A 23,780-nucleotide genomic window follows, 5' to 3' on the forward strand; every position below is an offset into this window, starting at 1 on the left:
TGGGGGTGAATCGTGCTAGGTACAGGCCCGTGCTCACGGCTCCGTGAAGGAGCCACCAACCCATATCCCTGGGGGGGCATGGGACCAGGGTGAAATAGAGACTGGCACACCGGGGTTCCTCACCCTCTATAGGTGGTAGAAACTCCCATCACTTGGTATCGGAGCAGGACACGAGGGTGAGGAAGTGAAACGTGTGGAGCACAAGCACGTCAAGTTGTTCCTTGGTGGGCTTGGAAACAAACTGTCTGCAGGTCGCAAAGCTGGCTCAGATTATGGAGGGGAGGGAACCAGGGAGGCTCATGGGACAGGGGCTAGATGAAAAGATCCGGAGGGCTTGGGGTGAGGGGTGGGTGGGGAGCACCTCTTGCAGGACCTGCTCAAGGAAAACCCAAGAGGTGGGCGGTAAGGCTGCCCCCACCACCTGGAGTATGTGCAGGGGGGGTCTGAAGGGTGGAGAGCCCCATGCGCCGACCGAGTGCTCGGGGACGTTACTACGGAGTTGTAGCTCTGCTCCATTGCTATGCAACACTAATCCCTGAGGACCCGGAGAAATATCCTCCACTCCGCAGCGAGTATCTGTTAATACTAAGGGTCACCCAGCCTGGAGACATTCATACCCAGAGTTCACCGCCCCCACCATAATGCCCTGTGGGTACTGCACTGGGAAGCTATACCTTAACCCCACTCACTACAGGGCTCCTTATGAGAGGGGCCAAAGCCTGAATTATCAAGAGACATTTACTGGTTAAATAAACAGAACATTCCCAACTCACAGTTATTCAGCAGTACTCACTAGTAACAGGCAAAGACTTCCCCCAATAGGAATGGTAGGGGGGGGGAAAAAGAAAAACATCTGTTACATAAAACAATGAACTGTAATATCATCTACAGCTAGGTCCACTCAAAACTGACATACACTTAGAAGGCTATGAATATATTCATCAATAATGAATACCTAAATTAAACTCTGATTTTATAACAACCATATCAGTCTCATATGAGACTGTCAAAAATTGCTAGTGTTAACTAAGAAAATATTTTTTCACTTCAAGGTCCTAGAAACACAGACAAGGTTTTAATCTCATGGCCAAAAGACCAAAAACATCAAGACACTTGATCATGGCCTTGGATAGACCAAGAGACTACTTACACTTGACCAGAGCTCGGAGAGCCGAGAAGTCCTGATGTCCGATCTGTGTCCATTTATTCTTTTGCGGAGGGACTGTCCGGTTTGGAATGGTAACAGGAATGGTAACATACATAAGCCAGTAAGTGAACACTTCAATCTCCCTGGTCATTCTATTACAGATTTAAAAGTCACTATCATTGAACAAAAAAAATTCAGAAACAGACTTCAAAGAGAAACAGCAGAACTAAATTCATTTGCAAATTTAACACCATTAATCTGGGTTTGAATAGGGACTGGGAGTGGCTGGCTCATTACAGAAGCAGCTTTTCCTCTCCTGGAATTGACACCTCCTCATCTATTATTGGGAGTGGACTACATCCACCCTGATTGAATTGGCCCTGTCAACACTGGTTCTCCACTTGCGAAGTAACTCCCTGCTCTCCATGTGTCAGTATATAATGCCTGCATCTGTAACTTTCACTCTATGCATCCGAAGAAGTGAGGTTTTTACCCACGAAAGCTTATGCCCAAATAAATCTGTTAGTCTTTAAGGTGCCACCAGACTCCTTGTTGTTTTTGTAGATACAGACTAACACGGCTACCCCCGATACCTGGCAAAATGTCTCTCCCTTTTATCATGTCCTTTCTTCCCTACTGGCTTTGCCCCCCCTTCAGAGTCAGGTGAGCATTACCTCATTGCAGTCCCAAACTGCCTAAAGGAAGGGGGTGATTCCCTCAAGGGTTTATGTTCCTGTGGGGTTGGGCTGGGCTTGTCCCAACAATGCCCTGACGAGGTGTGAACTTCCTCTCTGTTCTTGGAGAGTTTTTGCATGGGCTTGCTTTAAGCCTTGAGGATACATTTTCAGCCTCATAACTATGTACATGAAATTATAACCTATACCCTTACTATAACATTACTGTAACAATTACTATAACATTACTGTAACAACCATGCTCAGTGCATCATGAGCCTTCCAAAGACACCCAACATGACAAACTTTGCATTGGATACCACAAAATCATTTTATAAAGATGAACATGGGGGTGTAGGGTGTCCCCCCCGAGGTACAGAGCATCACATACTGCCACTATCTCTTCTACCACACAGCACTTTGCTCAACCCTGGTTTGACATGCTAAACCTCGCGGGAGCGCCCTGTAAACCCCATATTCATCTTTAATGTATCGTTGTGGTATTTCATATAAAGCATGCCATGTAAGGTATCGTGAGAAAGGCTATGATCTGCTGAAAGCCATTGTTGTATCTAAATATATATATATCATTAGTGCACATGAAGTTATGAGGTTGTATTGTATGGTTGTCACTAAAATATGTTGTGAGTTAGGGAATCGCCCAGATATTAGATCCCCAGAGACCAGGACAAGGGAAGTAACCAACGCCCGGGCGGGTGTTGAACAACCATCAACAGCCATTGTCCAGCAAGGGAGTTACAATGCAAGGACTCACTTGCACAAGGCTAACCCTGGGGAATTGCTCAACCTTGCCTGGTGATTCAGCAATCTCCACCAGACATGCCTGGACTTGTGTTCTCCAAGTACATGGACCGAGGATATAAAATAGGGGACAGAGGCCACATGGGTTGTCCTGTCTCTTCTCCCACCTACCCTGAAGGCAACGAGAACGCTAGAGCTGAAGAGACTTGTCCCCAGGCTAACAGGGAGAGCCTGCATATGAAAGACTGTACCCAACCTGCAATATCCAGTGGGATGAGAAAAAACTGCTTAGTCCAGATATTGCCTAGTCTAATAAGGTTGAGAATTTAGACTGTGTGCTTATCTTCACTGCCCCTGCCATAGTGCCCTGGGAAGCCATACCTTAAGCCCTCTCAATACAAGGCTCTTTAGGAGCCTGGTGTACCAGTGAAAGGGGCCAAAAGCTGAATTATCAAGATTTGCTGGTTAAATAAACAGAACATTCCCTACATGCAGTTATTCAGCAGTACTCACTAGTATCAGGTAATGATTTACTCCAATGGGAACAGTAGAAAAAAATGAGAGAAGAAAACCTGTCAGTTAAAACACTGAACAATAGCATCACCCACAGCTAGGTCCACTCAAAACTCACATACACTTAAAAGCCTATTAATAGGTTCATCAATAATGAACACCCACAATTAAAATCTGATTTTACAACAACCATATCAGTCTCACATGAGACTGTCAAAAATTGCCAATGCCGACTATATTTCAAGTTGTCATGGCGGGGTATTGGGAAAAGTTTTCAACTAGCAACTCAGAATAACTTCATTAGCTATGATACTGCCACTGCGCAAAGTTAAAGAAAATTTGCCAATCTTACATGCCACTAAAATCTGATCACCCTTCAAGTTAAAGGGAGTTTTCACTAGCACTCAAAATGCCCTGAAAACTTTCTCCATCAGGTCAATGTAAACCTACCTCTGTTATAATTAAGCAATAAGATATTTACACAGACTTTGACTTCCCCTAATTTTATTACCAATTTAAAGACAAGAAGAGATACTGAAGCATTCTGGGATATTTTATGCTAATTAGCTAATTGTATTGACCCTATAAAATGCCACGGTGAGGAAAAAAATTAATTACTGTATTAGAAAAAGACCCCAATGTAAATTATCAAATTAACATCATACTGGATCATTTACAGTTTGATCTATCTCATACAATTTTTCACTCTTTCATTAGAAAATATTTTTCTCATTCAGGTTACAGCCTATTTGTTATTGGGAGAAATTTTAATTTAGACTCCAAGGAAGTCTGGGAGATATCACTCTTAAATGAAAAATACTTTAAAGTTGCTTCATTAACTGCTTAAAACACACATATCTAAGTTCAGATTCTCAATCGATTAACAAAAAAAAAAAATTAAAAAAAATTGCAAACTTTATTAGCAATAGCAAAATACCTGGCTCAACTGGAAGTGATCATTTAGTAAATTTTTCCCATATTTATATTCTTGGTTACTCTTTCCACCTAGCAAACATCAATAACCAGCAAGTGTGCTGGAGCAATTTTTATAGTAGGGGTTCTGAAAGTCATTGAACAAAACTGTAAACCCTGTATATAACGGAAACCACCTCAAGCACTTCTATTTTCAGCACCTATGACAACCAGGGTTACATTCTCCTTGCCAGGAAAAATTAAAATAATGGGAAACCACGGCCTCCCTTTTAAAACAAAAATACAAATGATTTCCACTCCCTCTCTCACAAAATATATCATTAACTCCCATCTCCTCCACTCCCACTTCTCAAACCAGGAAACTTAGGCCTGGTCTACACTGGGGGGCAGGGCGAGCAAAGTTGGTCTAAGTTACGCAACTTCAGCTATGAAAATAGCCTAGCTGAAGTCGACATACTTAGAGCTACTTATCGAAGTGTCTTCACTGCAGTAGATTGTCTGCTGCCGCTCCCCCATCGACTCCGCCTACGCTTCTCGCTCCAGTGGAGTACTGAAGTCCACGGGAGAGCACTTGGCAGTCGATTTATTGCGTCTTCACTAGACAAGATAAATCAACCCCCGCTGGATCAACCACTCTGGAGGTAAGTGTAGACATGCCCATAGAGTTAACGCCCACTCCCACCTTCATAGAAATAGTGAGATGAGAACAAGGAAAATTGCGCTGAATATCAACTCGTTCCAATCCCCCCATCGCAGCCTATTCACGGAAACGAATATGGTACCAAGGTATCAAATCTCTTTAAGAACGAAGAGTTGGGAAGACATTAACAGACATTTATTAGGGTATCATTAACCCAGGATTGACTCAGCTAGCAAACAAATTATTAAAACATCACTGGAGAAACTACAAGGTGAGTCATGTGAAGCCCTATTAAATATTTAATAAACCACCAATTAGAACAGAAAAAAAGCTTAGTTACCCAGACTAACACCTTCACATATTAATAAACATTCTAATGCAAATCTTCAGACACTTTCTTACAATTCCGTCTTCAGAGTCATGCACTTTAAAAGAAAATACATTGCTTCAGTTCTAGAACTACCACTAAACTGCACTCACTCTCTAAAAAAAACCTTCCAAAATTACTAGTACAAACTCTATTTCAAATCAATACAGGAAAGGTTTCCAAATAACAATAATCACACCTTCCCCTAACCTCTCAGGCTATAGCACCACTACACAAAAATAACCTTTTAAGTCTTTCAACTTTACCACGCTCAGAAAGTGGATAGAGTGAGTTTCTAACATAGCCAGAGAAGGAAGGAAAAACTTGCTTATATTCAGGTAGAATGATGTACTGAAACATTTATAGAGACTTTTAAATTTTCTAAACTTTATTACCTTTATAACAAAAGATCCTGGGATCTTATGCTAATTGGCTCAAGAAACTGCAAAAGGCCATAAGAAATGCTCTCTAGACCTATTAGCAATAACCAATTGTATCCAACAACCTCTGTAAATGTGTAACATTAAATTTGCTACAATGCAGCTGTTTGATCTTTCTCATACACTTTATTTTTTCATTGTTAATCTTCGGGCAGGTCCACACTGGGGCGGGGGATCGATCTAGGAAACGCAACTTCAGCTACGAGAATAGCGTAGCTGAAGTCGACGTTTCCTAGATCGAACTAAATTTACTTACTTCGGGTCCAGGCAGGCAGGCTCCCCCGTCGACAGCGCTTCCTCCTCTCGGCGAGCAGGAGTTCCGCAGTCGACGGGGGAGCGCTTGTGGGATCGATCTATCGCGTCCAGATGAGACGCGATAAATCGATCTCAGAAGATCGATCTCTACCCGCCGAATCAGGCGGGTAGTGTGGACCAGCCCTTCTATTGGGGAATAGCCCCATTTAGACGCAAACAATATGGATTGTTATTGTACCAACTTCAACATTAAAAAGTTGTGGAAGCAGAAGAAAACAGTAATTGCTGGCTACACATTTGTTCACATTTGTTTCATATGCACCATCTGCAACAAGTATATCACACAACACAGACATATAACACAGCGAGTGAGTCCTCCAGGATCTGCTTAAAACTGCATGGGTAGGCAATTTCTATATTTCATGTTAAGAAGCTGCATTTTGATATTAATATTACTGTGCTAAAAGCAACAATATTACTTATTATTGTTATGTAACATATAAATGGACTTTAATTTTTAAAAGTTTAGTGACCACTCGGCCAAATTCTATTTTCAAGCCACCCCTTTCAAAAGATTACATTTTAATAGAATTTTATTGATTAATTAATCTTGATAATGTTAATTGGAAACAAGAAATAGTTTTATTTATTATCTGAAACATTTATAACTCTTAATTTGGAAGTGATTTACAGGTTAATTTCCCAGGCATTACACACAAATGTAATGCTCTGGATGAAAAATAGGGGATTGATATGGGAGCCTCATTATTAAAGGTATTTAGGTGCCCAAAGATACATTTAGGGCTAGATCCACAAAGGGACTTAGGCTTCTGACTTCTACTTTAAGCAACCTAAGTAAAATATTTAGATCCTCTGCCCCCATCCTCAGCTGCTGCCAAATCCTATAAGCATCTAAAGTCCCAAGGTGCCTCAGTTTCCATTGATAAAACCATCCTAAATTATCTACTAATGTGTGTTCACAGAGCCACCTAAATCCAGACACCATGAGTAGCACCAAGCCTAAACCCTAAACCTAATGGGGTGCATCCCTGACCATCTCAGCTAATAGCCATTGATGGACCTCTCCTCCAAGTATTTAGCTAATTCTTTTTTGAACTCAGTTAACTTTTGGTCTTCACAACTACAGTCACCAGAGCTTCTGGTTTAGCCGTGTGGCCTGATTCACCTCCCATTCCTCTGTCTCGCTCGCACTGGAAAGAAGGGAAAATTTTGTTATGAAGGTGATGTTTAAACAAAAAGAAGTGAACAGTACAGAGTTTAAGCATAGAAGTTTCTGGTTATCAGGGAATAACGTACAGATTATCAAGGGGTGCGAAGTTTGGTTTCAGATCAGATGGCATAAGGAATACATAATCTGCAATATCCCCGATTGGGGGAAAAGGTTAACGGGTCAAAGTACAGACATTGAGATATGAGGGTATGTTGTTCATATAATGGCTATGTTCAGGTGTGGAGTATAATGAGTGGATACGATGATGAGGATGGACTGACCCTCATTTCGTGAGATTTAACATTCAGTGAGTTTATGGTTCCAGTTCATATGGTCCAATGGACAAATTCTCTCGGTCCCTTTCTAGTAGTCGATGCACGATGTCGCTACGGCTCACGCCTCCCGGTACTGTCGGTGGCCAGTGATGTGTTCAGTGTAGATGTCCCTGGACCATTGGATGGTGTCTGAGACCATGAGGAGTCGCATGAGCCGTGCATAGCATCGACCGATCCTGCAGGTCCGCAGCACATGCTCGTTGCAGGGGTTGATGTCAGGTCGCAGCTTGCTGTCGGTACCGGGGATGGCGCAGTTCACGGTGACCTCCCCCAGGCGTGGTGCGATGGCTTTCACCAGGCGGTTCTGGATGGTGTTGTGGTGCAGCTGCCAGGCTCTGGAGTGGGGCTTGCAGCTGCACAGGACGTGGGGCGGGGTCTCGTTGGAGTAGCCGCACTTCCTGCAACGCTTGTCTCGGTTCCCGTGGCGGACGGCTCCATTGAGCGGATGCAGTTGAGCCGGGCATGGTGGATGAACCATGGTGGTCAGCGAAACAGGTGAAGCTGCCCCCGGCGAGGAAGTGGTTGCTGGCGCCCACTTGCTGGTCAACTCAAAGGCTTTACCCATGCTTCAGGGTTTCCACATACAGCAGGTGGACAGCAGCCTTCAGGGTCCTCTCCAGCCCTGGTGCTCAGGGTAATGATGGTGTTGTTGTGGGACCTGATCTGCAGCACCAGGACTCCCAGCTCCTGGCGCTCCTCACACCACACCCAGTGGCAGCTAACGTGCTTCCCCAGGTGTTGCGTGGCGTTGTGAGCACAGGACCACAGTGAAGCAATGTCGCGCCCGTCCCATCTGAATTCGCCATCCAGAGAGCCGCTCAGGAAGGTGGCGATGTCTTCATTGGAGGGGACTCTGCCGATCCACTTCTTTATCACATCACGCAGGGTGTTTGCTGCGATGTTCCATACCATGGCGTCGGGACACATCAGCAGGCGGAAGGCATGGGTGATCACCACAACATTGCACAGGTCTCCCATGCGGGGGATGTTGGCGCTGCCATGCCTGTAGGTGATGAAGACCAGCTTGTTGCTGGCTCTCTGGGGAAGAAACAGTCACTTCTTCACCAGCTGCCGAACGATCTAGTCTGCCTCCTTGAGGGGCACCTTATATGGCTGCCCTTTCACCTTTAGGGTCCAGTCATGCTTTTTGAAGCAAGTGAGCACAGGACTCACATTAAGAATTCAGGGAGTCTGTGCTTCCCAGCTCTGGAGAACAAGCCCCCCCAAACCACCAGAAAAGGAAAATAGCAGAGCTCCTCAGGAACACAGATTAAACTACCACAGCTTTAAGACAAGATCAGTATTTATTCTTGCTCCAATATATCAGAAATACCCCATAGAAGCCTGGTGAAAAATTCAGGAATCCCAGAGAAAAGAAAAGAAAACTAAGAAAGAACCTAGCCTCCCAGAGAACCTTCCTCACCTTATCTGTTTTTCACTCAGGCAAAAAGTCAGCCTCTACAGAGACTGCCAAAAATTGCCAACAGCAGCTATTAAACTGATAAGAACAGATATAACTTAGAGAATTTTTTCACTTCAAGGTCCCAGAAACAAAGGCAAGGTTTTCATCTCGAAGCCAAAAGACCAAAACATCAAGACACTTGATTACGGCCTTGGATAGACCAAGAGACTACCTACACTTGACCAGAGCTCATAGAGCCGAGAAGCGATCAAGCTATCAAGGCAGGGCATTAGGAAAAGTTTTCAATTAGCAATAATCACACCTCAGTTGACCCTCACAGACTATGATACTGCCATTGCCTAAAGCTAACGGGAGAGACCATGTGACCCTTGTTTACTCAACAGCTACCTGTTTTACAGCATGGGGTGAACTAACGGCCTGCCTAGCTCACTCTGGATGAAGCTGCCAGCAGCTATTCCACCATGAGCCTCGCTGAAAAACCCCACAAGTCTGCCTCATGTCAGCCTTTTTCCCCAGTCTGGTCGCAGGGCATCATGGGCCTTATTATGCTAATTAGCCAATCCCCCTCTTTGCAGCCCTAGCCTCTTGTCCCCTTCCTGTCTCCCAAAAGTTCCACATGTGCAGCAGCCTCTCCCAGAGCTCAGGCATCTTCAGGGGGAAGCTCATCCATTTCTCCTCCACTGCCAATACCATCAGCACCACAGCAACTGTCCTGCTCTCTTACAGGACCAATGCCAAGAAACACTCCCTTAGACTCTTCCAGACAGCTTGGAGGACAGGAAGGCAGCCCAAAGCTCTTTGCAGCCTCAGTAAGGCCACTGACTACCTGGGGAGAGACTGAGAATAAGGGCACAGCAGGCCGGAGGGGAGCACAACTCCCATGCAACTGAGGCATCCAGGAACAGTTTTCCATAAGTGGGGGCGAGGGGATGGAGAACCACGTGGCACTTTGGCTCAGTCCTGGCCACTCCTGGCTAGTCCCAGTGACTGCTACCACCATCTACTTGCTGTCAGATAAAGGGAATAGCTCATAAGAATGGTCATACTGGGTCAGAAGAATGTCCATCTTAACAGTGCTGGAACAATTTGTGTTGTGGGGGTGCTGACAGCCATTGAACCAAACTGTAAACCCTGTATATGATGGAAACCACTTCAAGCCATGGGACGCAGCAGCACCCATAGTTCCAGCACCTATGGTCCATCTAGCTCGGTATCCTGTCTTCCCGCAGACGCCAGTGCCAGTTGCTTCAGAGGGAATGAACAGAACAGGGCAATTTACTGAGTGATCCATCCCCTGTCGTCCAATCCCAGCTTCTGGCAGTCAGAGGTTTAGGGACACCCGCAGCATGGGGTGCCTCCCTGACCATCTGGGCTAATAGCCATTGATGGACCTCTACTCCAGGAACTTAGCTAATGATTTTTTGAACCCAGTTTTTGGCCTTCACAACTCAGGTAGCCGGGTGTGACAGTTTGGGTCACAGAGACCCCCTTGAGACTGCCACCTGATGTGCTGGGCCTGTTTTCCCTGCCAGTTTAGGACTTCAGTACCCTGTCTTCTTGAGCCAGACATGCTAGACTGCTGCAAACATAGATCCAGGTCTGAACCACGTCCCCCAAAAGCTGCAGGCTTAACTGAAAACAGCTTAAGAAGTGCTCCTGTATCTAGCACCCAGATACCCAGTTCCCAATGGGATCCAAACCCCAAATAAATCAGTTTTACTCTGTATAAAGTTTATACAGGGTAAACTCATAAATGGTTCGCCCTCTATAACACAGATAGAGAGATATGCACAGCTGTTTGCTCCCCCAGGTATTAATTACGTCTCTGGGTTAATTAATAAGCAAAAAGTGATTTTATTAAATATAAAAAGTAGGATTTAAGTGGTTCCAAGTAATAACAGACAGAACAAAGTAAATTACCAAGCAAAATAAAACAAAAACACGCAAATCTAAGCCTAATACAGTAAGAAACAGATTACAGATGAAACCTCACCCTCAGAGATGTTCCAATAAGCTTCTTTCACAGACTAGACTCCTTTCTAGTCTGGGCCCAATCCTTTCCCCAGGTACAGTCCTTGTTCCAGCTCAGGTGGTAGCTAAGGGATTTCTCATGACTGCACCCCCCTTTGTGCTGTTCCACCCCCTTATATATCTTTTGCATAAGGCGGGAATCCTTTGTACCTCTCTGGGTTCCCACCCCTCCTTCTAAATGGAAAAGCACCAGGTTAAAGATGGATTCCAGTGCAGGTGACATGATCACCCACTTTCCAGCACACAGGTATACAGGAGGTCTTACAAGTAAACAGAGCCATTTACAACCAATTGTCCTGTTTAATGGGAGCCATCAAGATTCCAAGCCACCATTAATGGCCCACACTTTGCATAATTACAATAGGCCCTCAGAGTTATATTTAATATTTCTAGTTTCAGATACAAGAATGATACCAAAAGAACAGGAGTACTTGTGTCACCTTAGAGACTAACAAATTTATTTGAGCATAAGCTTTCATGGGCTTTTTTCAGCCCACTTCATCAGATGCACAGAATGGAACATATAGTAAGAAGATATATATACACATACAGAGAACATGAAAAGGTGGAAGTTGCCATACCAACTCTGAGAGGCTAATTCATTAAGATGAGCTATTATCAGCAGGAGAAAAAAAACTTTTGTAGTGATAATCAAGATGGCCCATTTCAGACAGTTGACAAGAAGGTGTGAGGATACTTAACATGGGGAAATAGATTCAATTTGTGTAATGACCCAGCCACTCCCAGTCTCTGTTCAAGCCCAAGTTAATGGTATCTAGTTTGCAAATTAATTCCAGTTCATCAGTTTCTCATTGGAGTCTGTTTTTGAAGCTTTTCTGTTGCAAAATTGGATGACCACACTCAGTAGATTATAAGCTTTGTAATGATACCTTACAAGAGACCATTTGCATGAAGCATCTTCCAGTTACATTATATTCGTGCTCATTAGCATATTTTCAAAAAAATCATATAGAGTGCAACGTCACACTGGGGCCTCTGCTTTGGCTATGTTCGCTGATTCACCTCCCATTCCTCTGTCCCCCTCTTGTTGGAAAGAAGGGAATTATAAAGCTGCCCTTACATCTTCAGGGGTCAGTCATGCTCTTTGAAGGGCGTGAGCACTGGATTCACTTTAGGAATTCATGAACTCTGCCCTTCCCCGCTCTGGAGAAGAAGCACCCCCAGAGCACACAAAGCATCCGAAAAAGAAGGCAGCAGAGCTCCTCAGGAACACAGACTGAACCACCACAGCTTTGAGCAGGGCCGGCTCTAGCTTTTTTGCCGCCCCAAGCAACAACAACAACAAAAAAGGCGGCCAGACTGCCAAAGCAAAAAAAAAAAAGGCAGCTGCAGGGAGCGCGTGGAAGGCGGTCAAGGCTGCTCGCAGGGGGGTGAAGGGCAGCGCCCGCCCACTCCCTCCGCCCATGGGCAACCAGGCGCTGCAGCCCGCTCGCAGCCGGGCGAGAGGGGCTCCCCCCTCTGGCCTTGGGGTGCCTCTCCCGGGGGCTGCAGGAGGTGCTGGCTCAGCCGCTCCTTTAAAGGCGGCTCGGCCAGGCTGGGCTCAGAGCGGCACAGGAGGTGGAGGCCGGTGCAGGCGGCGGGGAGTGGCAGACCGCGGGGAGCCGGAGCTGCTGACCAGGCTGCCAAATCAAAAAAAAAAAAAACACGGCAGGGTGGCCAGAATGTGCCACCCCAAGATTGGCCGGAATGCCACACCTTACAATGTGCCGGCCCAGGCACGTGCTTTCTCGTCTGGTGCCTGGACGTCTCGTCTGTGCTTCATAGCCCAAGAGAAACAGACAAGGTTTTCATTTTGAAGCCCAAACACATCAATATGCTTAATCATAGTCTTCAGGGAACTAATTCCCCTTGATATTAGCTCTGTGACCCTTGCTCACTTGCCAGCCACCTGCTTTCCAGCATGGGGTGAACCAGACTGGTTGCAGGGTATCATGGGCATTATTAGTCTAATTAGTCCATCAGCCAACTTGTGACACCAACTTCTTTCTGTCACCTTTCTGTCCTATGAAAGTTTCACACATGCTGCAGCTTTTCTCAAGCTATCTCTGCTGTCTATATTATAAGATGCCAAATTCATGAATTAAAATATAATGCCAGCATAGATGATCTGCTAAATTAAGTGTAATAAGCTAAGTACTGCTAGAATCTGTCTCTAGTACTCATGTGAATTTCTCCCCCTAGACTTTGAGAGAAAGGATTGTATGATTGGTTTCCCTGGTGTTTTGAAATCTTGTTCTTTTTCTTTGCTCAGTTTTTCAACATGTATGTTCTTTGAATTGTGGGATTTGTAGTTTTCCTTTTAGTTTTGTTTTTATGAACTACATTTCCCAGAGTTCTCTGTTTCAGCAGCCTTTTTGTCTTCTCTGAAGGTCAGGCACTACCATAACATGAGAGGTGAAATTGCAAATGCTTATAGAAATTTTCTTGCTGGTTTAACAACAAGGGCTTTATTTTTTCTGTTTTATTTTTCTCTTGTTAAGATGCATGTTTTATAGAAATGGAGGTATGGCTAAGCTGGGTGCTGTAGAGATCTTTGGAGTTAGGGGTTATCTTCTGATGCTGCCACTTTCCTGCTGTAATGCTGATCTGATCTGTCTCCGTAGTGGTTTATAGTCGGTGTGTGAAATGTTAGTATTTTTTGCAACTGTAACAGGGGAAACAAAGAACTGTAGATGTGGGACTTGGCAGGAGAGTGAAATGGAAAATGATTTTTAATTATTTTGTGGACTAGAAAGCATTGAGATTAAGAATCATATTTTAAAAGTAAAAAGTCCTGTTTTTCAAGTGTATTTCTCTTAATTAAATATTTCTTTCTTTACATTTAGCCTCCCCTCGCCCCCCAGTATTGCTTGTCACAAAGTCTTTCTCTTTCATCTTTCACCACATTTCTCCAATACTGTACATCCCTTCTCTTGTTTTTTGCTACTTACTGTCATCTCCCACCTACACCACTGCAGACTCTCTACCTCTCATCTTGCTCCCCTCCAGTCTGACCAATATGCTGATGCATAAACAAGTGTCCGCTCCCACTGCTCTCATCATGTCAGTCCCTTATTAAAGATTGTGTCACTAGCTTCTCTTCAGCTCTATCCATTTTAGGCACCTAAAATCTTTGAGAATCTGGGCCTAAGTGACTTAGGTCTGGTCTTCACTACAGACCTATATTGGTATAACTACATCATTCAGGGGTGTGAAAAATCCACTTATACCAACCTAACCCCTAGTGTAGACAGTATTATGTTGGCAGGAGAGCTTCTACCACTTCTCGGGGAGGTGGATTAACTATGCTGAAGGAAGAGCTTTCTCCCTTCAGCTTAGAGCATCATCAGTAAAGCACTACAGCAGCGCAACTGCGTCAGTGCAGCTGTGCCGATGCAGCGTTTTAAGTGTAGACGTGCCCTTAAACAGCTACGCCCATTTTCAAAAGTGGCTTCTCTAGTTAGGACCAGATTTTTAAAAGGATGTTTGCATTGCTCAGCTGAGCAGAGCAATGACTAACCCCCTAGGTGGCCCACTGTCTAGTGGAATCTTCAGCCCTGAGTTAGGCAGCGCTATGCTGCCTACGCTCCCTAGACTAGAGCAGGGGTCGGCAACGTTTGGCACGCGGCTCGCCAGGGTAAGCACCCTGGCGGGCCGGGCCAGTTTTATTTACCTGCTGACGCGGCAGGTTCGGCCGATCGCGGCCCCCACTGGCCCCGGTTCGCCGTCCCGGGCCAATGGGGGCGGCGAGAAGCAGCGCGGGTGAGCGATGTGCTGGCTGCGGCTTCTCGCTGCCCCCATTGGCCCGGGACGGCGAACCGGGGCCAGTGGGGGCCGCGATCGGCCGAACCTGCCGCGTCAGCAGGTAAATAAAACTGGCCCGGCCCGCCAGGGTGCTTACCCTGGCGAGCCGCGTGCCGAACGTTGCCGACCCCTGGACTAGAGGATGGAGATAGTTAAGCACCTAAGAAAGGGATTTTTAGAAGCTGACCAGGAAGTAAAATTTTCAGAACTGAGCAGGAACCACTTAAGCTATCCAGGAGTAAAATGCCAGGGGGAGGGGCAGGCAGAGGAGAGGGGCTTAAGCATCTAAGGGTCTGACTTGGTCTGATCAGCTGATGGGCCAGAGAAAGGCGCCTCCATCCACTTGGGATCCCCAGCCACGAACCTTCTCCTGGAGTTAGGCATCTAAACCAGGTCATCTGCTTAGGGAGCTTGTGCCCTAGCAACTAACCCCTGCTTTCCACCCCCATTCATACTTCATCCCTCTCTTACTTCACCTCACCCTATATTTCCCTGGGTCTCCCGCTCTCTTTTGTGCAGGTGCTGTACTGGCCACCCCTCCATCTACTGGTGACCACCATCCGGACCCTCCTGCTGCAGGGTCTGACAGGACTTAGGCATGCTCAGAGCACACCTACAGGATCAGGCCCTGTTGGCAAGATAGACATTCCTCCAATTAATTTAAAAATCCCAGTTCTGGGACAGAGCCTCTGGGGCTTCAGCTTGTGCTAGGGCTCAGAGCAGCTCTTTAGCTGCAAAATGGTAGCAGCCCTTAGGCTGCTTTGGAAATGTCGGCTGGTGGGAACTTATGCACCTAGATGGGCCCATGTGCCTATCTGCTTGTTTAGCTGGCTAAATCCCATTAAAAAATTCAGCTGTAGGTCCCAGATTTGTAAACACATTTCGGGGAGGGATTTACAAGTCAAACTGAGGCCTGGTCTACGCCTAAAACTTAGGCCGACCTAGCTGTGTGGTGAAAATTTTTGCGCCCTGAGCACCGTAGTTAGGTTGACCTAACACCCAGTGTGGACATGGCTAGGTAGACCGAGCTACTTCCTCTCAGAGAGATGGATTACCTACATCATCAGTAAAACCCCTTCCGTCGATGTAAGAAGTGTCTACGCTACATCATCACAGCAGCAGGGCCACAGCTGTGCCACAGTAGTGGCTATAGCGTAGACATTAGGTGCCTAATTGCCAATTCAGGCGCCTACATCCAATATTTAGGTGCCACTAGCACTCACAAAATCCCTGCTCAGCTGCTGCGTAAGCCTGTGGGTGCCTAATGTTTCTAGGCGCCTACGTTTCTGCTGTTAAAGTCTCTGATGCACCTACATTTTGGTGTCTGGGCCTGGGCTCAGCTACCTCTGCCTCAGTCTTGACCCTGTCCAGCAGCTTAGCACCTAATTCACAACTAGGCCCCTTCAGGATTCACAAATTAGTTATTTCTTCACCTATCTTGCTTGCCGGGCCCAGTTGGGTAGATGTGAACTCAATGGGAGTTAGGCGCCCAAAACCTTTGAGGGTCTGGGCCTTAGGCCTTGCAATGCTGAGCAGGTTAAGGCCTAATACCTTGAAAAATCCAGGCCAACCTTTTCAGATGTGGGTGCCTAAAATTAGGTACCTAAATCCATACTTAGGTACCTAAGAAAGTGGTCACATTTTCAGTGATGCTGAGCAGCTGCAACATCCATTGACTGTAATTGGCACTCAGCACCTACCTTTGCAAATCAGGCTCTTCATTTTAGGCTCCCATGCTGGCCTAAGCTGATATATTTGGTGTGAATTACAAATTCTCTCCCTGTTTTCTATCCTCTTGTCTCAGTCTCCAGAGATCTCCAGGCAGTTCATCCCCTCCATTGTTTGATTTTGGTTTTTTTAAATGCTCTTTTTACACAGGGAAATTACAGAGTGGACAAAAATCTCCTGAAAATAGGGTGGACGAATGTCTCTCCTTGTGCCATTCCTCCTCTATGCTCTTTGACTCTTTCCCAACCCTATCGCCAAAGCAATCAATGCCTCTCCTGTCCCCAGATCAATTCCCCTCCCCCAGCCAATTTATATTGCTAGCTGTCCCCCCGCAGCCAATTTACATTGCTAGCTCTCCAAAATCCATTCTCCTCTCCCTCAGTCATTTAATGCTGTCCCCTACTGTTTGTGGGCCCCTTTGTCGGCCTCCATCGCCCAGCTGCTCCTCCTACACTGGGCCCCTCTGTTCCTGGTTCCCTCCAGACCCCTGTAAGGGAGCAGCAGCTCAGAGACACACTGAACCCAGGCCTCCCTGCTGTTAGAGAAGCAGCAGAGATAGGCCCCATTCCTGCCTCCCCTCTTGCTCATACTGAGGGGGATGGTGCCCAAAATGGCGACTGGCTTGGTAGGCAGCTTAGGTTGCAAACTCACCCACCAATTCAAGGCCTGTTTTGCCCAGGCTCTGTAACAGCCAGAGGCTCCATACTCTCCTGCCCAAAAGGGTGGGATGCTGAAGGAATCTCTACCAGCAGGGCCTCTATCCTGGAGAGTGGGGAGACAACAAGGCAAGTCATCTCTGCCTTCCCCTCATCAGAGGCCAGTGGCGTGGAGGGGCATCATCTGTGGGGAGGGGTTCTGAAGATAAGGGTTGCTGCTGTGGTGAGGGCTTTGCTCCGTGTGATGTTGCTTCTGTGTGGGCTGCTCCCCACTGGATTTGGAGAAAACTCTGCACTGAGAGCAGCAGAGCAAAGGTCCCACCTGAGGAGAAACTGGGCTCCCAAACCAGGCAAGGCCAGTGGAGATGGGCTTGACATCCCTGTGTTTCTCTTACCCTATCTCTCCACTGCCAGTCTTGGTGCCCACCACATGTGCCTGAAAGGGACGCTGTCCAACTGCAACCCAGTGTAAAGCCATGCGTTAGGTAGATTCTGGCTTTCCCCTGCCTTGGTGTCCCTTTAAAAAAGTCATAAAATGTGAAGAACTGGCCCCATCTCTTCCAAGTTTGCCCACTTGCGGGGGGGCAGGGCTGCCTGTCAACCCAGGAGGAAGGGTGAGACCTGCGAGTAGGGAACAGGGCTGGGAGTCAGGAGTTCTGGTGTCTAGTCCCAGCTCTACCACTGACTCAGTGCATGACCGTGGGAAAGTTACTTCTCCTCTCTATGCCTCAGTTTCTCTAGCTGGAAAAGGAGGCTAATAATGCTTTCCTCGCAGGTGCTGTTTAATTAATTAATGTGTCCAAAGTGATTTGGGATTGTTGACTAGAAGGCAGAAGAGAAGGACAAAGTATCATTATCAGCATCATGAATTCCTCACAGTAGCCAAAGAAAAAGTAACCTTGTAGTTAAGGAAGAGCTCTGTGTTCTAAGGTTTAACTGCCATATATTCACCTTGGATCCTAGATGAGCATATACTGTGCTTTGAAGGTGCCGGAAGGTTGCAGAGCCCTCGGGCTCCACCATTACAGATCTCACTCCGTGGCCAAGGCTGCTCCAAACCTGGCCTTTGTGCCAGCCAGCCCTCCTCCAGATGCCATGGAAGTAGAGGCACTGCAGCGCTTCGTTTCTCATTCCCAGAGGCTGTTGGTAATGACCGGTGCTGGAATCTCCACTGAATCAGGGATCCCAGACTACCGCTCAGAAGGGGTGGGGCTTTATGCCAGGACGGACAGGCGACCCATCCAGCATGCTGAGTTTGTTCGCAGTGCCAGTGCCCGCCAGAGGTACTGGGCAAGGAACTTTGTGGGCTGGCCCCAGTTCTCCTCTCACCAGCCTAACGCAGCGCACCTGGCCTTAAGAAACTGGGAGAAGCTAGGAAAGCTGCACTGGCTGGTGACCCAGAATGTGGATGCCCTGCATATCAAGGCCGGGAGTCAGCGGGTGATGGAATTGCATGGCTGCACACACAGGTACTCTACAGGGTTAGGGAAAAGATGGTTAATGCACAGGTACCATCTTATGGGTGGGAGGGTAGCTTACAAATGGGTGTGGTGTTATGGGGGGGGGGTGTCCACAAGGAATTATGTAAAGATGTCATGTTACTACACAGGTGAGACAACATAAAGGTACTGCTTGACTGCGGGGGAGGTGAGCACAGAGTTGCCATGCTATGGTGGGAGGGTGGCTAATCCACAGATGCTGTTCAAGGGGCAGAACATCTTATGCCCAGATGCTCCCACATTTCACACACCTTTTGTGCAGTACTGTTTGACTCGTTTCTCCTTTAGTCTGTTACAATTAGGAGCTTCTCCTTTTTTGTCATATCTAGAGTCCTCTCAGTGAGGGTAAGAAGGGGAACAGGAACCATGAGTGTGCAGGGAAAGTTAAATGGGGCTGAAATCAGTGTGTTGTGCTGGAAGCACAGAAGGTGGACCTGTTTGGAGACAACAAGTGCAGCAAGGATAGTACATGCCACAGACATGGCATACTGTATGTACACAGCACCACTGCTGTACAGCCACTTCTTGGGAGGGAGAGCAGCACTCTGCACCACAGAAATGGAGGGGGAATTTTAGCCAAGGCCACTTACCAAAAGATCCCAAGGTACTTTAATGTCTACACAGAGCAGATGGGACCACAATGTTTGAAGGCCCTGTAGGAAAGATCTGCACACACAGTAAACAACATGGCAGCTAGTTTATCTGCCTTGGAAGGATGCTGGGCTGAGTTGACACTGTTGGAAGTTGAACCTGTGGTGATGGTTCAGAGCAATGCTAAAACCATGAATACCCCCCAGCTGGTGAGGAGGGAGGTGGGAAGTAGGTAGAGGACTTAGGCCTTGCCTACACTGCCACTTTACTGCGCTGAAACTTTCTCACTCGGGGGTGTGAAGAAACACCCCCCCCCCCCAAGTGATGCAAGTTTCAGCGCTAGTGTAGACAGTGCACCAGCGCTCGTAGCTGTGCTCCCAGTGCTGGTAGCTACTCCCCTCGTGGGGGTGCTCTTTTTAGAGCACTGGGGGAGCTCTCTCCCAGCAATGGTGCCACAACTACACAGCCATGTTAAAGTACTGCCGCGGCAGCGCTTTAACGTTGCTAGTGAAGACGTACCCTTAGATCTCTTCTTGAGTCGTTCTGACTTTCTAGAGCAGTGGTTTTCAACCTTTTTCATTTGTGGACCCTTAAACATTTTGAATGGAGGTGCAGACCCCTTTGGAAATCTTAGATATAGTGTGTGGACCCCCAGGGGTCCATGGACCACAGGTTGAAAAGCACTGCTTTAGATCACATATTCTTTAGAACCCACCTGCTCCCATAGGGCAGTTTCCTTCAGGGTCATAGTTAAACACAGAGTTGTGAGGGCCATATTGGGCCTTCCAGCCTTCACGCAGGAATGACTGGGTAACATTCTCGGGCCTGTATTATGCAGGAGGTCAGATGATGATTAGATTAGATGGCCTTAAAATCTTTGGCTCAGTGAATCGCTGCAGCCCAGTGGAGATGGGGCCCTTTGAAAGACCATGAACTGTGTTTCAGGGTTCTCTGCCTCGGCTGTGGAGAGCAAACTCCCCGCTCTGAGCTTCAGAAGCGCTTTGAAGCACTAAATCCCACCTGGAGAGCTGAAGCACATGGCATAGCCCCTGATGGGGATGTCTTCCTCACGGAGGAGCAGGTGCATAACTTCCGCGTCCCAGCCTGCAGCAGATGTGGTGGGATCCTGAAGCCAGATGTAACGTTCTTCGGGGACACAGTTAGCCGGGAGAAAGTGGACTTTGTGCACAAGCGCCTGGCTGAATCAGATTCCATGCTGGTGGCAGGATCCTCTTTGCAGGTAACTGCTCATCTCTCCTCTCTGTATTCCTATTTTTCAGGGCTACTGTCTCTGCAATTGTCCCTGGTCCCGTAATCTGGGACCACCATCCCTTTTATCTCAATCCAGTCTCCAGAGTTTCCTAGTATTTTGTTCTACTCCCTTTATAATCTGGCTTCACAGCCATCCCTTGGGGTACCTGTAATGTGCTTTTCACTCCAGTGCCAGTCTGACTTAGCCATTTCCGATACTGCTCTGATCTGCCTCTGCTATCCCAGCTAGACTTTCTTAATCTCCACGGTTGCCCAGGTAGCCCTGTTATCTGCCTGACTTTAGATACAGATTAACCCTGCAAAGATCACGGTCCCACCTTTTCTTGCCCAAACCTTTTGTCTTTAGCACCCTATTAAGCCCGATGTGAAATATCAGGAAGTTATGGGACCCCTGAGTGCTGCAAAATCCCTCTTCACCCCCACTTCAAGTTTTCCTTTGAATTTTCTAACATATTCCTCTCACGCCCTAGCGTTATGGGAATGGCAACCTGAAATAACTTTGTCTCTAGTGTGGGAAGGCTTATACATTACCCAGGCTGGAGACCTGCAGGAAGCAGACTGGCATAGAGCATTCTCTGCCAGGAGAGAACAGAGTTGCAAGTGAATTCCTCATAAGACTGCTGAAAAAAGTTGAAGCAGATGAGGGAGCAGAGAGCCTTCACCTGCTTTCTGGAAAAGCCCTGCTGGGCAGCTCCCCTTCTTTGCTTTGCCATCTTTTTTTCTCCCTGAGCTACTTCTTGCCTTCGCTGTTATTTATCCTGACTCTGAGTCCACCACTTAACCTGGGAAGGAGTCTGGGACAAAATTTACATGAAAGCTACTTTACAGAATGAAGTTGCACTGTAAAATGCTCACACACGTCTTAAGGGCTGATGTGAGTGGGTAAGGCCAAGGCTGTTGAGTTCCAATCCTTACCTCTTCAGGATACTTGGGGCCAAACTGCTTCTTGAGCCTGAAGTGAAGTCATAATCCTGTCCCTGGAAGCGATCAAGGTCTCACGTTTATCCCCGGACTTCACCAGCAGGACCAAATGGGCAGAGGAGATAGGCCACGAAGGTGGAAGCATATAAGTAAGGCCCTATGATAACTAGCTAACGGTGGCAAGGAAAGTCACAAAAACCCATTGAAGAGGGAATATTTTCCACAGTATTGAAAATCTTTCCCCTGTTAGGAGTTAAATAGCAGCTGCTCCCATCCTGTACAGGTTTGAAGAAAGGATCTAGTGCTTGAATGAAGAGTAGTTTATGTAGCATTCTTCTGTGTAGTCTGTATCTGCAAATACACCAGAGGGAACAATCATGTCCCACCATTGGGCAATGGCCTATGCGGACTGGTACTTTCTATAGCTCTTCCTCTGCCCAGGCTCCTCATCACTTTGTTCCTTTGTGTCCCTGCAGGTGTACTCTGGTTACAGGTTTGCACTTGCTGCCCATGAGAAGAAGCTGCCAATTGTGATCATTAATATTGGACCCACAAGGTCAGATCACTTTGCATCCATGAAACTGAATTCCCGGTGTGGGGAGTTACTGCCTTTGATTGTCCCGCGGTGACCCAGCTTCTAGTGTTAGTGAGCTAGGCACCTGCACCCACTCAAGGTAAGTACCCTGTTCGTGGTGAGTAAACTCCCCGGCCTTACCTGTGACAAGCTGACGTGGGATTGTCAGTCACACCCACTGAGCAGCAGGAGGTCCTTGTACACCCATCAAATGCTGAGCACTTCTGGCAGGATAGGGACTGAGATCAGCTGACCAAAAAGCCATCCCAGTAACAGGTGCCAACACTTGGTCATGTAGTTTCAGCTCTGACTGATGCAGTCCTGATGGGAAAGGCTGACTGCCTACAAATTAATTAACTTAAATAAAGGTGCTGGGCACCCTTAATTCCCATTGACTTCTTTGGGTTTGAGAATGGCTCCAAGGATGCTAATCCTCCCAGAGAATGGGGCGAGAGGAATTTTCAGACTTGATTCTTTAGTTTTCTGGTTTCTTTGGGTTCCAATCAGATAGATACTTTAACAAGGCAGTTAGCAGAAAGCCCCCAGGGAGTAGCTACAGGGTCACAAAGTGGCTGATCAGCACATTGTTGAAACTTGGTGTCAGGACATTAAAAAAAAAGTGACTCACCAAGGTCCATTGTGCACTGTGATTTTTAGTGCAAAGTTTACGGATGTGGTAATACAAAAACACTGCCTCGTAGGATTGCACACAGCTAATTGGGCACTGATTTTTAAAGTATCAAGTTCCATCTGGGTGCTATGGTAATACAAATAATAATCAACATAAAGCAATTTATTTTCCTCATATTGTCAGGTGCTTATTGACCCATCACAATCTCTTAAGAGAGGCTATTTCAACCCAGGAGGCAAAAAGAGGTGAGATCTAAAGGTGCATCTTTTGATGAGACCAGCAGAGGGCAGCAAACCATCATCCGTTCCAATCAGATCAGCTTCCTGCACTGAACTATGGTCTCCATTTACCTGGAAGCAGGAGGGGTGGGAAGCGTCTGGTATGAGATTCTCTCAGCCCTACCTGTCCCTACAGTCTACTGTGCCTTTGCTTTGCCTTCACTGCAAGGTGGTGGGACAGGGTGATCAGACTTTTGCATCTTCAAACCAAGACACTTTTCTTACAATTGGCACCAGGAGGAGGGTTGGGGAAGGGGAGCTTAGAGGAGGGATTAGACAAATTGGAATAGGGGGCAGGGAGAGCACGGAGCTGAAGAGGGTTTTAACAGCTGGGGGATCTAATGTCACAAGCAGGTGAGAGGGGATGTCATAAGACAGGCCCCGTTAAGCCGGAACTCTGCTCTCCCAGAGCTGGGAGGAACCTGTACTAGAAAAAAAGTTTTCAGCAGAGAAGTTGAACAAGGGCACCTGCTAAATGGAGCTGCTTTCCAGAGAGAGACTTCTTTGAGGGGTGGGTTATCAGTTGAACAAATCCTCTTCTTCTAGTAGGGAGAAGGTTGAGCATTACTGGGCCAGAGGGAGGTGCTGTACAATTTTGCAGCTACCCCTGGCTCCTATTTGAACCTTTAAAAAAAAAATTACTGGGATATTGCTGGAGTTTCACTGAATCAGTCTTACCAGAGCTGCTTCTAACTAAACTATTACCTTCTCGGGAATGCACAGTTGGGAGTAGATTTTCAGTGTGTAATTAAATTAAAAAATTGCTTACAAGATTTATGTTGCTGCTTTGGAATTTTTCCCCCTCCTATGAATCAGTCAAATTCATGCCTGGGTCAGATTAATGTTTCCAGTTAAAAAATTCAAGCTGAAATTATTAGCACTAGATGAAGCAAAAGAGTAATACGACGACACCTGCACAAGAGACCACCCTGATTAGGGAACTGTCTGTCTAAACAGACCACCCCAAAATATCCCCATCCCTCATTTTGCCCCACCCACCACTAAGAGAAGATCCACCTCTGTTAAGCTACCAATTTCTGTTGGTCCCTTAAGACATATTTCGCTGTTTACAGAT

The 23,780-nt window shown here is 46.7% G+C and overlaps 1 protein-coding gene and 2 pseudogenes across 1 annotated transcript; 1 reads left to right on the plus strand and 2 right to left on the minus strand.

Annotated features, from left to right (window-relative positions):
* Positions 1-3,294: 3,294 nt before the first annotated feature.
* LOC135890647 (U4 spliceosomal RNA) lies at positions 3,295-3,426 on the minus strand (annotated as a pseudogene).
* A 5,557-nt stretch (positions 3,427-8,983) lies between these two features.
* LOC135890648 (U4 spliceosomal RNA) lies at positions 8,984-9,066 on the minus strand (annotated as a pseudogene).
* A 4,056-nt stretch (positions 9,067-13,122) lies between these two features.
* SIRT4 (sirtuin 4) lies at positions 13,123-23,468 on the plus strand. Its single transcript, XM_065417836.1, has 5 exons — positions 13,123-13,166; positions 17,715-18,408; positions 19,975-20,269; positions 21,699-21,896; positions 22,611-23,468. Exons 2-4 carry the CDS (start codon positions 17,903-17,905, stop codon positions 21,849-21,851), a joined length of 954 nt encoding a protein of 317 aa, XP_065273908.1. The 5' UTR covers positions 13,123-13,166; positions 17,715-17,902; the 3' UTR covers positions 21,852-21,896; positions 22,611-23,468.
* The last annotated feature ends 312 nt before the right edge of the window (positions 23,469-23,780 follow it).

The sequence above is a fragment of the Emys orbicularis genome, chromosome 16 (genome assembly GCF_028017835.1).
Source record: "Emys orbicularis isolate rEmyOrb1 chromosome 16, rEmyOrb1.hap1, whole genome shotgun sequence".
Taxonomy (NCBI): Eukaryota; Metazoa; Chordata; order Testudines; family Emydidae; genus Emys; species Emys orbicularis.

Bases quoted from the DNA above. Each gene is read 5' to 3' on its own strand.
- SIRT4 (XM_065417836.1), top strand. From the start codon at position 17,903: ATGAGCATATACTGTGCTTTGAAGGTGCCGGAAGGTTGCAGAGCCCTC. The intron at 18,409-19,974 runs GTACTCTACAGG...ACTGTGTTTCAG, and splicing joins TTGCATGGCTGCACACACAG to GGTTCTCTGCCTCGGCTGTG. The intron at 20,270-21,698 runs GTAACTGCTCAT...GTGTCCCTGCAG, and splicing joins TGGCAGGATCCTCTTTGCAG to GTGTACTCTGGTTACAGGTT.